The sequence below is a fragment of the Diadema antillarum genome, unplaced genomic scaffold (genome assembly GCF_040938485.1).
Source record: "Diadema antillarum isolate AM-2024a unplaced genomic scaffold, OU_Dant_1.0 scf00000192, whole genome shotgun sequence".
NCBI classification, from domain to species: Eukaryota; Metazoa; Echinodermata; class Echinoidea; order Diadematoida; family Diadematidae; genus Diadema; species Diadema antillarum.
The window spans coordinates 1-13,190 of record NW_027271081.1 but is presented as its reverse complement, the minus strand read 5'-3'; the positions used below and the strand labels follow the sequence as shown (position 1 = coordinate 13,190).

At 39.3% G+C, this 13,190-nt stretch overlaps 1 protein-coding gene across 1 annotated transcript; it reads right to left on the bottom strand.

Annotated features, from left to right (window-relative positions):
• Window positions 1–8,125: 8,125 nt before the first annotated feature.
• Window positions 8,126–13,111, bottom strand: LOC139723564 (guanine nucleotide exchange factor for Rab-3A-like; the record flags this gene model as incomplete). Its single annotated transcript, XM_071634808.1, has 5 exons — window positions 8,126–8,196; window positions 8,322–8,388; window positions 10,481–10,580; window positions 11,914–12,122; window positions 12,986–13,111. Coding segments are annotated over 5 exons (573 nt in total), but the record flags the coding sequence as incomplete, so codon positions are not given.
• Between the last annotated feature and the right edge of the window lie 79 nt (window positions 13,112–13,190).

Sequence of the window (13,190 nt, the reverse complement as noted above, 5' to 3'; positions counted from 1 at the left end):
ATTCACCATCCAAGTTTGGTCACAAACGGACAAAGGGATCAAAAGTAATGAGCCATAATCGAAACGCGCCATAAAAACTTAACATTGGGCCCTAAAAATTTGTTGACCCCTTTCTGTGACCTTTGACCTTGTGATGACCTTTAACTCCCCAAGGGACATCTACCGTCCAAGTTTGGTCACATACGGACATAGGGATCAAAAGTTATGAGCCACAATCAAAACGTGCCCTAAAAAATAACATTGGGCCCTAAAAGTTTGTTGACCCGTCTGTGACCTTTGACCTTGTGACGACCTTCACCTCCCCAAGGGACATCTTCCATCGAAGTTTGGTCACAAACGGACAAAGGGATCAAAAGTTATGAGCCATAAACGAAATGTGCCCTAAAAACTTAACATTGGGCCCTAAAAGTTCGTTGACCCCTGTCTGTAACCTTTGACCTTGTGGTTACCTTCAACTTCCCAAGAGACATCTACCATCACCCAAGTTTGATTGCCATTGTAGCAACATGTGCTGAGTTACGTGTGATAAGAGTCTTGCAAGTAAACTTAAACGTATGACCTCAAATGACCTTTGACCTTATCATGTGACCTCTTACGGCACCATAACATGAAGGTACCCCTAGTGCATCCATCACCCAAGTTTGATTGCCATTGTAGCAACATGTGTCGAGTTACATGTGATAAGAGAGTCTTGCAAGTAAACTTTAACGTTTGACCTCAAATGACCTTTGACCTTATCCTGTGACCTCCAACGGCACCATAACATGAAGGTACCCCCAGTGCATCTATGACCCAAGTTAGGTTGTAATCCAAGCAACTTATGTGAAGTTATTTGTCAAAAGAGAGTCTTGCAGGTAAACTTTAACATAGAAAAGAGAGTCTTGCACATACTCTTTAATTTATGACCTCAAATGACCTTTGACATCATCACATGACCTCTGACAACACCATAACATGAAGATACCCCTAGTGCTTCTATCACCCAAGTGTGGCTGCCATTGCTGTAACAGATGCCAAGTTATGCATCATAAGAGAGTCTTGCAGGTAAACTTTAACATTTGTGACGGACGACGGACGGACGACGGACGGACGACGGACGGACGACGGACGACGGACGGACGCCATTTGGATCCCTTAGTCTCGCCTTCACCTCCGGTGGGCGAGACAAAAATCGGTCATAGGGTTTTCAAGAAGAAGATGAAAATGTAAAAAGTTTACGCACGACGCACGACGGACGACGGACGATGGACGACGGACGACGGACGACGGACGACGGACGACGCACGACGCACGACGCACGACGGACGCCGGACGAAGGGCGATCGCAATAGCTCACTTGAGCCTTTGGCTCAGGTGAGCTAAAAAAGTCTACCTGTGCGAAACCACCACAATCAAAACAGCTGCTGAACGACTGATGTCTTCTATCGAGCCCGTTTAAGACCGAGGTTTGACAGGCATGTTATAAAAGCTGGATGGCTAATTTCTATAGTAATACAGGACTCTATTACATTTACAGCATCATCTATTCTGAATACCTCTGCGTAGATGAAACAAGTGACTATAAATTTCTCTTTAATTTGGCAGGCAGGACCATACAGAGACCTGAGCGAAATCTAAGGAGGCCTCTCAATATACATAATTGCATAATTGAGTTGTTACAAATTAGCAACCTAATTATTTCTTTTACTAAAATATAGTATGTCCCCAATTCTTACAAATCTCTGCACTATTTCTGCAATACTGAATTTGACATATACAAAATACAATCTTACATCATTCAACCACAGCAAAATTAATGCCACGCAAAATGCATCAAAATCAAAACAACTTTGCATAATTATTTGCTAAAATATGAAAAGTGCATATCATTGTTCATGTTAGACTAGAAATGCACAAATAAGTACATTTGATTTTCACAGTAAACACAGAGTAGAACAAAATTGAGATAACATTAAGCAAACGAGTTGCAAACAAATTATTCATATAACTGCAAAATACTATCAGCACCGTTATATCTTAATGGCAATGTTCTTTTTATGGAAATGCAGCCTGAAAAAAAAACCAAAAAACTGTCAGGTCACACTTGTAATTCACTGAGATATCTAAGTGAGTAGGGCACTGTCTTTACAAACTTAAATTTCATATTCAAATTTAATGGAATAAGTGAACCGATACTACAAATTAGGACATGACCTTTCAAAAGTTTGAGCCTTTAAGCCTTACCTTTTTTTTTTGACAATCTGAACCACATTGTGCAATGATACATTAAGTTGTGTTTTTGGACACTAATAATAGTTTTCACACCTCAAGAAATAGATCTCATGTCAAATGTTCCTGGCTTTTCAGAGTTTGAGTACAGAATACTGTTTCTGTTGTTACACATACCCTGCATGACAGATAACACAATGCACTGTTTAAAAATGGCATTGTGGATTCCTTATTGCTTTGGTAGACAGAAACATTTGACCATCTATTTAAGCCACAATTCAAGAAACCGGTTCTTTACTACATGTATTCTCACATATCAACATGAAATGCAACCGATTCAAGCAGAAATTCATTGTCAAACCATTCAAACCCGCTATAAGGTAATTCGTACGATATGTAGCATAAAATGAATGAATGTTCTAAGCCATAAAACAACTAGATATGACAGTGTAAATGATGGATAATGACGGCTATCTGAGATCTAATTATCAACCGCATGATTACGGATCCATGAGAACATCCTGATCAGCAAACTGAATAAGAGAATTAAAGGACAGAGTACACCCACATCTATGCATGCTGATTCAATCCTGCAAGGTAAAATAGATTCAATGATTGAAGAGCATCAAAACGATTGATACTGAATAAGAGTATCACAATATGAAACTGACATGAACAGTTCAAGGACATTTATATTAGTAACCCCAACAAAAGTGGCTTTAAGGAAGACTTCAAGTGGGCAGTGTTTGCTATAACCCATGAGTCAGGTCTTGGGAGATTACATGGAAGACTAAATTCAGAGGAGAGGTTTCTCAAAGGTTGGTGGGATGCGTCAATAGGGGGATTTAGATTTTCGCGACGCGGACGTTCAGAGGGGGAAAAAAAACCAACTGTTCTGCACACGCACAAAATTGCTTACCAAAATCGATCTCGCTTCATTTGAGTTTTCACTACGTGTTCTGGGCCATCTGCATTGGCTCAACCCACAACGCAGAGAGCTACATGTGCTTTATGCAATAATTCTATGGGGGTGCCATTTTACTTTGCATATAAAGATACATGTAGGTCTTCACATAATAATCTAAGGCTACTTTGCAACAGGTCGAAGGTAAAGAGGAGAATGGCCAGTGCAATTATCATCTGAAACGTCCGCGTCGCAAATCTATAGATCCCTTTTAGAATAGCTACACATGAGAACTTCTTCAACATTTCATATTAAGTCAGAGAATGTGACTCACTAGGTGACCATCGCGTACTGGATGTAACAAACTTCTATACCACAAACTACTTCTGAGTACAACATATATATATCTCAGGTCTATAAATGAATGAATTTACCCCTAGATGCAGCATTCACTGTGCTTTTATGAATTCTGTTTAATGGGGAACAGTCTCTTACTTTTCTTCATCCAATCTATCGCAAATTTAGGCAAGATTTTGTGCATTGCAATACAACTACAAAATGATTTCAAACTTCAGAAAGGTCCAATAAGAACAACATATCAGGAGTTTTACTTGGCTCTAGCTCATCTTAAATAAACCTTCTATCTGTTTGTGTGTGTGTGTGTTTTGTGTGTGTGTGTGTTTATGTGTCTTTCTGATTCTTTGTTCAGTTTTGTGGATTTCACTGTCTCAGAAGAGGCACAAAAACTCACTGCATTTCCCATCTGATTCAAGGTATTACATCTCCCAATAGTTACAGGAACAAGTCAAATTCATGACATACATGTAACCTTTTCTTTGTGCTCTAAAAATACTGTTGTATATTTTTTCCCCTAATGTTTATCACAAACATGTTTTCATAAGCATGGAGAATAAATCAGTAGTCCATTGCAACTATTTACATAATAATAGTTTAGTGAGTAAATATCCTTGCATGAAGACAGATAGGACAGAAATAAATCAGAACCTGAAGTACTCAACAGTTTAAATGCAAGCCTCTCTGCACTGAGTATCCCCATGTCTCCTTGATACATTCTTAAATATAACCAAGAAGCAAAGCAAAAGCTTACACATTTTCAGTGAGCTGCAGTTCACTGACAGATTTGACACATTCTCTAGAAGTCCAGATTAAATACTACAAGATAATACTTTCATGTTTATTGCTAGTCTGATATTTGTGGAAAAATTAATTGTATATAAATAACCTGTTTATATTAGACTTAATTGAATTACTTCACTTGAAATGAAGGTTTGGTTACCTTCTTGTGCATTCTACACAATGCAACATCTTCATGACTTGCACTTGTTTTTGTTTTGTTTTGCTTTTTTTCATCACAATCCACATACGGAAAGAGTATAAAAACATCATATATAACTTTGGCAACTAAAAAATGCATAATGCTGCATACCGGTGGCGGTGACACACATAAGGACATTCCTCTAAAATATAGCATTATATTACTATGTGTTTTTTGGTAACTGCAGGACATCAAAAAGGTCAATCTACCTCCATCAAGAATGCTTTAACCTTATCCAAATGGGGGAGGAGGGTGGCGGATTCCTAATACACTTGGAACGTTCACCACAGATTTGACTAGTGGACATTTTTCTTTTTCTTTTAGCCAATTACTAATTTCTAACTTAAAACAGAAAAAGAAGAACAGTCTCTTCCCATATCACTACACTTCTTCTTGACGTCATATACCCAGTTCACCATTTTTCAATAAAAGCGTACATCCAGGTGTCTCAGCCTAAGAAAAAAGTAATAACAATAAGATGAAACATTCCACTGTTTTCTATGTTTATAAACAGTTAAATTGGACCTTGTCTGTCGCTTTACAATACAAAATGTAGAGAAAATGTACAAATGTCCTACTCTAATAAGTCAATGCAATAGTTACAATATGTCTACACTTAGTAGCACATTTCTGGGTAAGACATTTATTTATTTACACATCACTTTTACAGCCCCATATCCAGCTGCTTTAAGTCACTACACATATAAAGTTATATCTTTCATCATTGTATGAAAACAAGAGTATGGCATATCAACATAGAAATTAACAACATTCGTCTGTTTGTTTGTTTGTTTGTCTGTTTGTTTGTTTGTTTTTTCTGATCATATTTTGCTCTTATACAACATTTCTCATAACAAACAAACATCAATAACAAAAACCCACATGATACATCAATTTGTTAATATCAAAGTGGAGCAGTAACTGTGTCATGCCCGGCATTTCATGTTTACAATATCAATGCTGTTTCAGTTCTAAAAACATGTTTCGTTCTTTTTTTTTATGACTCGTTATTGTCAACATGATCAGTAACAATATTACAGAAGAGTGTGTTATCAATTTTGCAAGCCTTTTGAAACTGTGATTGATTTCAATCCTACAGAAAAAGAAAACATTTAATAAAATTCTCCTAAAATATACTATATGCTACACACAATAGCACATATTTTAACCCATTCCTCCAGCGTTTCTCTGAGAGCCTTCGATGTCCCCAAACGCCATTCTTTTTGCAGGTCAATAGGTATCAGACAGGTTGGTAGTCCACCAGTGCAAAAGCAGTCAAGTGGTACATGTATGCCCTCTCCACCGTCAACTACATGTACATGTGTCATCGAACAATGAAACTACAGATGTATCAATTGGGTGCGAGGTACTAATAGATGTGTGCGCTGATGGGCTCACAAACTTATTTGTTGTACACAAAAGAGGCACCTGAATGGGGTCAGCGAAAGCCGGAATCTACTGAGCTCAGCCTTGATCACTTTGTACATCTTCATTTGAGTTTTACAGCAAAACAGATGCAAACTGTCATTTTTCTGAGCAGAATAACACAGGTCAAGTAAGCATGAATTTAGGCCACGAATGCAGACACTCTTGTCTACATTTGTGACCCGCTACAACAAAAGTATCCTAAAGTCGCTCACGGCTGAGCCGAGAAAATCGAGTTTGAAGTCACATCATCAAAATTGGTCAAAACAACAGGATTTCTGCTTTTGGCATAATTTTGTAGTCTAATGTTTTGTCTATCATCTGCTGAAATTTCAAAGCTAAATGATCAAAGGAAAGGCAAGAAATCAGCATTTTTCTGGGCCATGATTTTCCAACTTTCAACGTAACAGAAACGTGTCCGAAAATTTGGATTAGCAACGAGGGAGTGATCTTATTGGTCAGTGCGTGGCATTCTGATTATGGATTGGTCATGAGTTGTGCTATATATGAAATTAAAGTAGAAGAGTACGGGAATAATGTTATGCCATTTTCAGACTTTCGGATCCTTAAGTTGTAGCGGGTCACATTTTGTCTACACCTGGCATACCAGGTACCCATACAGTGGAGGATCCAGAGGGGGGCGCAACCGCCGCACGCCCCCCCCCCCCCCACCCCCCATTTTTCGTTAAAAATAAAATATATAAAAAGAAGAAAATAAAATGAAGCCCGGAAGTGGCACCAGAAATATTAGTAGCCTCCCCCCCCCCCCCCTTTACAGACTTCCTGGATCCGCCCCTGCCATATATATAAGTTGATGCAATGTTAACCTTGTATACCATGAGGAATGGGTTAATCCAATCACAGTTTTAAAACAAATCGGATGGCATTGTTCTGGACATACAGGTAAAAAACGAAAAAAAAAAAAACACACACAAAAAAAACTGCCAATCCCCCCCCCCCCACCATATGACACCAACAGTGGACTTTACCATACCCATGCATTATTCAACATGATGATGATGAGTTGTGTGTAAATGCTTTTTTGAGAAAGGTATCTTGCATAGACAAAAACATCTCAGAATTTTATTTCACTATGTTTACTCCAAAACATATATCTTGTTGTGGGGATAAATATAAAAGAAGATATCTACTACACTTCAATGTAATATCTACATTGTAGGTATCAAGATCATTGAAATTGTGTCAGTAGTTTCGAAGTCACTGTCTGAACAGTAATAGTGCATAGTTTGAGCCTAAAACCAGACTTTTCTACCATCCTTCTACAGAATGCAATCCAAAAGTTCCAAGTTCAAATAACAGTAAAGCTACAACGTATGTGTGATGAAATCAAATGTTAGGTAATTTCTTCATACTTTTGTGAAAAATTAAGTGCCACAATTTCAAGATGACTACCTTCCTTGGTCTGGGCTAAATCTGCTGGAAATACAATAATAAGAGACTCAAGTTTATTGAAAGTCTCCTAACATTTGAATAAACAGAATTGTACCAGAACCTTGGACAAAATGTTATATCTTTCACCAGATTTGACATATTTTGAGCGTTTCTGACTGATGCGTGATAATAAAAAGTGATCATGCAAACCAAAGTCCAAAGGTATGCAAAAAGAAAACAAAAAGGTTGAAAACATATCATCTCCAGTCCTCACGCATGACCTTAACTTGCTGAGAACCCGAGTATACTCGGGCAAACATCTATGGGAAATGCGTGTTGTAGCAAAATCAGCCAGTCCTCAATGGGTTATAAGCATAATTGTTTCAAGACAGTTTGATAATCAAAACTTTTTGTATCACACTTGCTACAGAGACATCTAATCTATACAAAATTCTTGATAAGGAGTACATACACAAGGTTCAAATGACACTTGATGCAAGCCTTTCTCTAACATTCAAAAGCTCTGCTACACTCATAGAAAAAGAAAAGCCTCATAAAGAATTACTTACACAGATAGACATGAATGATGAGATTAAAAAAAGCAGACTTGTGCACTGCCTGAGTTAATATATCCAACATTGAGGTACATGTGATGGTGGTCATGTCTTGTCCTTTTTCCGTTTTTCTTTTCTTTTTCTTTTTCTTTTTTTTTTGGGGGGGGGGGGGGTGGGGACTAGGCTCGGTTAAGCCATCTCTTTTAGCACACCTTGCATCCAAGACATAAAGGAATAAAGACCCTCTGGCATCACAGAGTCCTTGCAGGAACAGAGCCAACAAGGTTGAAAGGGAATCCGACCCCCTCACACCAGGCCGAGCTTGGCAAGAGCCATCTGCTTACGGAGTCGGATGATCTCCCAGTAGTTCTTTTGCACTGGAGATGTGGGAAGGAAAGCAAAGATGGAGGGAGGTGTACTTGTGAACATCAAGAGAGCAATACACCCAAGGGGGTAAGGGGGGGGGGGGAAATAGCGTATAATGTATATAATGTATACTTACGGTCATTCTTGACAATGCCCTGCTGCATGTATCTCAGGTATGTGTAAAAATCACATACCGCTGTTATCTGCAATGCAAGAGACAGGTACACGTGTATGATCAGTCAATTACATATATATCGATGACACTCAACACTAACAGATAGGAACACACCTAGCATGCATTTCATATCACATTTCATTGACAATACATCAACTGCAGAGAGGACAGGTGAAAGTATGATTATGATCAATTGAGAGACCTTTTCACATCTTCTCATTCATCTAGGACCACCAGGCCATGTCAGGCCAGCCTCAAGAAATACATTGTGCATCATCACTGAGCTGATTAAACATTAATGTGGGTTCAGGTATGCATCATCTTCTCTAAACATTGACATCAGTCGTGTAAGCTCTATCCACTACTGTATACGCTCAATATTTTGCGAGGTTTTTATTTTTGCAAATTTCGCGAGTCAGCCGCTATTCCCACAATCAAAAAACCTGTGAAAATATTGACTCTAATGCTGATATGAATGTGACGTACAAGTTTACATTTTTCCGTTCAATACAGGACTCCAAAATCACGAATTTTAACCACTCGCAACATTGTCAGGGAAGTCCTGATTCGCAAAAATTTAGACTCGCCAAATATATGGCATACTGTAAAAGTGGATATTTTCGCGTGACTAATTTTTCGCGCTTGGCCGGGTAAGAAGAGTTTTGTGTGTTTTAAATTCCGCAGAATCAAGACATCACGCACAGGAACATATGGCGAGTAAAAATATTCGCGTGCATTTATTTTTGCACTAGTTTCTGGTTAATGATAATGAATAACATTTATATAGCGCTTAATACTGATGTTTCTAAGCGCATTGATCCGGAAAAAAAAAAGTATGACATTAAAATAAAATACAGCATTATGTAAATATACGTATTATGATATAACATGCAACAGCAAAACAACATAATTAAAGTTGAGTAAACAGATAAGTTTTCAACGATGACTTGAACTTATCAACGTTATCAGCATTACGAATATGGAGAGGAAGTTCATTCCAGAGAGACGGGGAAATAACAGAAAAAGCCCTATCACCATAGCGGGTGCAGGTGCGGGGACCATGTGATAGTTGGAGAGTGGAGGAAGAACGAAGAGAACGGGTTGAAGTGGAGGAGCGGAAAGAAATTAAGTCTTTGAGGTAAGATGGAGCAAGATTATTACATATCTTGTAAACGATAAGGAGGATTTTGAAGGTGATACGGTGATGTATGGGGAGCCAGTGGAGGGATTGGAGAACAGGAGTAATGTGGTCAGATCTTTTTGTAAGGGTTACAAGCCTAGCAGCTGTGTTTTGAATTCTTTGAAGTGGTGCAATACTAGAAGCAGGGAGACCAACAAGAAGGGAATTGCAGTAGTCAAGGTGGGAAGAAACAAATGCGTGGATGAGACGTTCAGTGGAAGACTGATCCAATAACTTACGGATTTTACCAATTTTACAGATACCCCAAGCAGCAGAACGACATGAGTTCTTAATGTGTTGTTGAAAATTCAGGTGCTTATCTACAATAACTCCGAGATCTCTGACGGACTGAGAGGTGGGTATAGTTCTGTCTTCGAGGGAAAATTCTGTGAGAGAACCACCTCGCCTAAACTGAGAATGAACATATAAAAATTCTGATTTAACACAATTCAATTTCAAGTAATTATCACACGACCATTGCTTAATATCTTCAACACATCTACTGAGTTTGCAGAGTGCTTCGACTTGAGTATTTGGTTGTATGATTATATAAATTTGAGTATCGTCGGCATACATAACATGTAGAATATCTTCATGAGAGTTGATTACAGAAGACAGAGGGGCTGTGTATAGAATAAATAGTAAAGGACCAACCACAGACCCCTGGGGGACACCATGTCTGTGAGGGAATGACTGAGAAAGTGCGCCGTTAACCTTTACCATCTGGTGGCGGTCATGTAAGTAAGATGAAATCCATCTCAAGACTGTTCCCGTAAGACCAAAGTTGGACTCTAATCTGTTCAGAAGAATCACATGGTTGCGCAAAATGCGCGAAAAGTTCAACACCGCGAAAATTTCCACTTTTACAGTACACAGTAACTTGTTATTCTTCACGCCACTGGAGGCAGAAAAAGCCACAGCCGGCATCCCAGTTGCTTACCCTGTTTCTGGCTGGAGCACAGATTGAATGCCAGTTATCAGAATCGGCAAGCTTGATGCGGTAGTGGCAAGGTCTCTGCTGGTCACTGAGAGAGCATCTCCTAAAAAGTGAAATGATAATTTTTAATAAAAAGTCAAAAATTGATTACGATTACAAAAGTGCAGATGATGGTGATAATAATGCTAGAGTCACACACGGCCGGGTCAAAAAACGGATTTGATCCGGGTGAAAATGAGCCGGATTAGTCCCAGAATGGAAGGCAATTTATGCTACAGTCAAACACGGCCCGATTTCAAACCAGGTCCATAAGGAATTAAAAGCGTATCATTCCGGTTCGAGCCGTAGAGACCCGTATTGACCCGTATCGAACCGTCTCAAAATCTGCTTTAAAATCCTTAACTGAATCCTTTTCGACCCCTATCGACCCGTGTCAACCCGCTTCGACCAGTATCGACTCGGATGTAAACCTTGTCATCATCCGTTGCATAAAGGCAATGCGGTATACGGCAGGGGTCCATACGGTTTTACGCTGCGGGTTGCAGCAGGTTGATGCGAGTCAATGCGGTTCGAACCGGGTCAATTCGGATATCAATACGGAATTGAAATTCATGAGAAAATTTTGAACATGACCAAATATTTTTCACCACCGTATCGTAGCCCCTGGAATCCATCAGGAATTGACACAGGTTACGATGCACGTCAATGCAGGTCTCTACGGCTCGAACCGGGTCAATACGGTTTTAATTCCTTTTGGACCCGGTATGAAATCCTGCCGTGTGTGACTCTAGCATAAAGATGATGCAAAAAGCAAAACATCAAATAGTTTCACTTTTCTACAAGCTTTACATTTATCTGATTATTTTTGCAGCCATAAATACTTGCAAAGTACAAAATTTAACAAGTTGTAACATCAGGCTGTATCAATATCACTGCTGCCCCATACAGCAAACACACCCACATCCCCAGCTCTTTGAGTGACAATTAGTACTTCAAAGTTCAGGAGATCCAAGTGCAATTATAAAGGGTGTAATAAGATTAGGAAAAGTAAAGTTTGACAGTTTGTAATCCTATTCATAAATTCAGCTTCATGGTGTCAACTTTCACGTCCTTGACTAACGTACCAATGTACACAAGTAAGTAATATGTGCACAAAGCGTTGTGCCCTCATCTCTAATCCCTTAAGGAGTACCGCACAAGAGTTACGACTTTCCCACGCCAGTTGAGGATACTACTTGTCCTCCACTTATCCAACCTTGCAGGTATACACTCAACTAAATCATCAAGGCCAGGGGAAGCAATTCAGACAAGATCATGTGTAGTGACAGCTCCTTGGTCAAGGTGATGGCTACAAGGACCTGCTTGATATCTAGGTACCAAATATTCCACGCCAACCGCAACGACCACGACGGAATACCCCAGTGTACAATAGGTACCTGGGAAGGGTAGTTTTGCCATTGATGGTCTCGATGCACAGCATGTTCTTCTCGATGCTGGATTGCAGCTGTAATGACAGCGTGACATTGCAGAAGGTCAGGCACGGCTGGATGTCCTCTGCAAATATCCTCTTAGTGAAGGGGTTGTCGACGTCCATAGAGGGCGCCTCACGCCAACCCTGGAAGTCGTGCAGTAGCAACGTGTCGACCTGCACATTTGAAACATATGGGCAAAAAGCATCTTAAGTCATTAAACAGAAAAATGTGACTGCCCAGCTCAAAACCTGCAAAAAGTAGGCTACGACTACTTTCCTACAATTTTTTTTTTAACGTAGTTTTAAAGAGTCAGCTCTAAGCTTTAAACCTAAAAGCGCTGGAGGATGGGGGTGGACTCCACCCCTACATGTTTCGCACAATAATTTTGCAATACGAGAAGGTATCCTCATGTCACCCCCAAAATTGTGTGATTTTGTGATTTGTGCACATTTTGAATGAAAAACAGTGCTCTGTCATGAAACTCATAAAAACCTGACTATTTTAACTATTTATCTTTTTGTTGATTAATTTTATGCTATAAATTATGGTAGAAAAGTGGCCAGAGAAAATTGGATATGAAACTTGGCACGAATGCACTCACCTACAACCGACCATGATTCTCTAGCATAGGTCGATACATTTTGTGGCAAACTATGCCTATTTCACTCAACCTATTGACAGTATTTGTCTACAGTTGCAAAAATTCACAAATTCATGTACCCCTGGACTGACAGGGAGCAAATTCTGTAAAAGGTCTTATTTTCGCGTACAGATATTTTCACAAATGAGGAGGTCACGGACGTGAGATTTTGTTATCGCAATTTTGACACCGAGGCTATAACAAGTGCACTAATGCCTGTCCCTTTTTGTGTTGTTAAATTCATGGTCAAACCATGATTTATGAAATTCATGATAATTAAACATTCAAGAAAACAACTTTTACAGCATTTACAGTAAAGGCTGCTCAACATAGAAAGATCATATGCAGAAAGACTTCTTTTTTCTCTCAAACACTAGAAGAAGACAAAGCGCAAACCTCCTTAGCTTCTGTGGTGGGTGAGGGTGTGGTAGCTCCTAGTGAATTGTGGGAGGTTCCATTTGCCACCGGGGGGTGCCCAGTGTCTGAAGTTGGTGTGATTGGACCCTGAAGACTGTGAGCTCTATTGTGTAAAAACAAACAGGATGATTAGCCTTGTTTATAAGAAACAACTACTCATGCCATTTCACAATTTCTTCTTGGG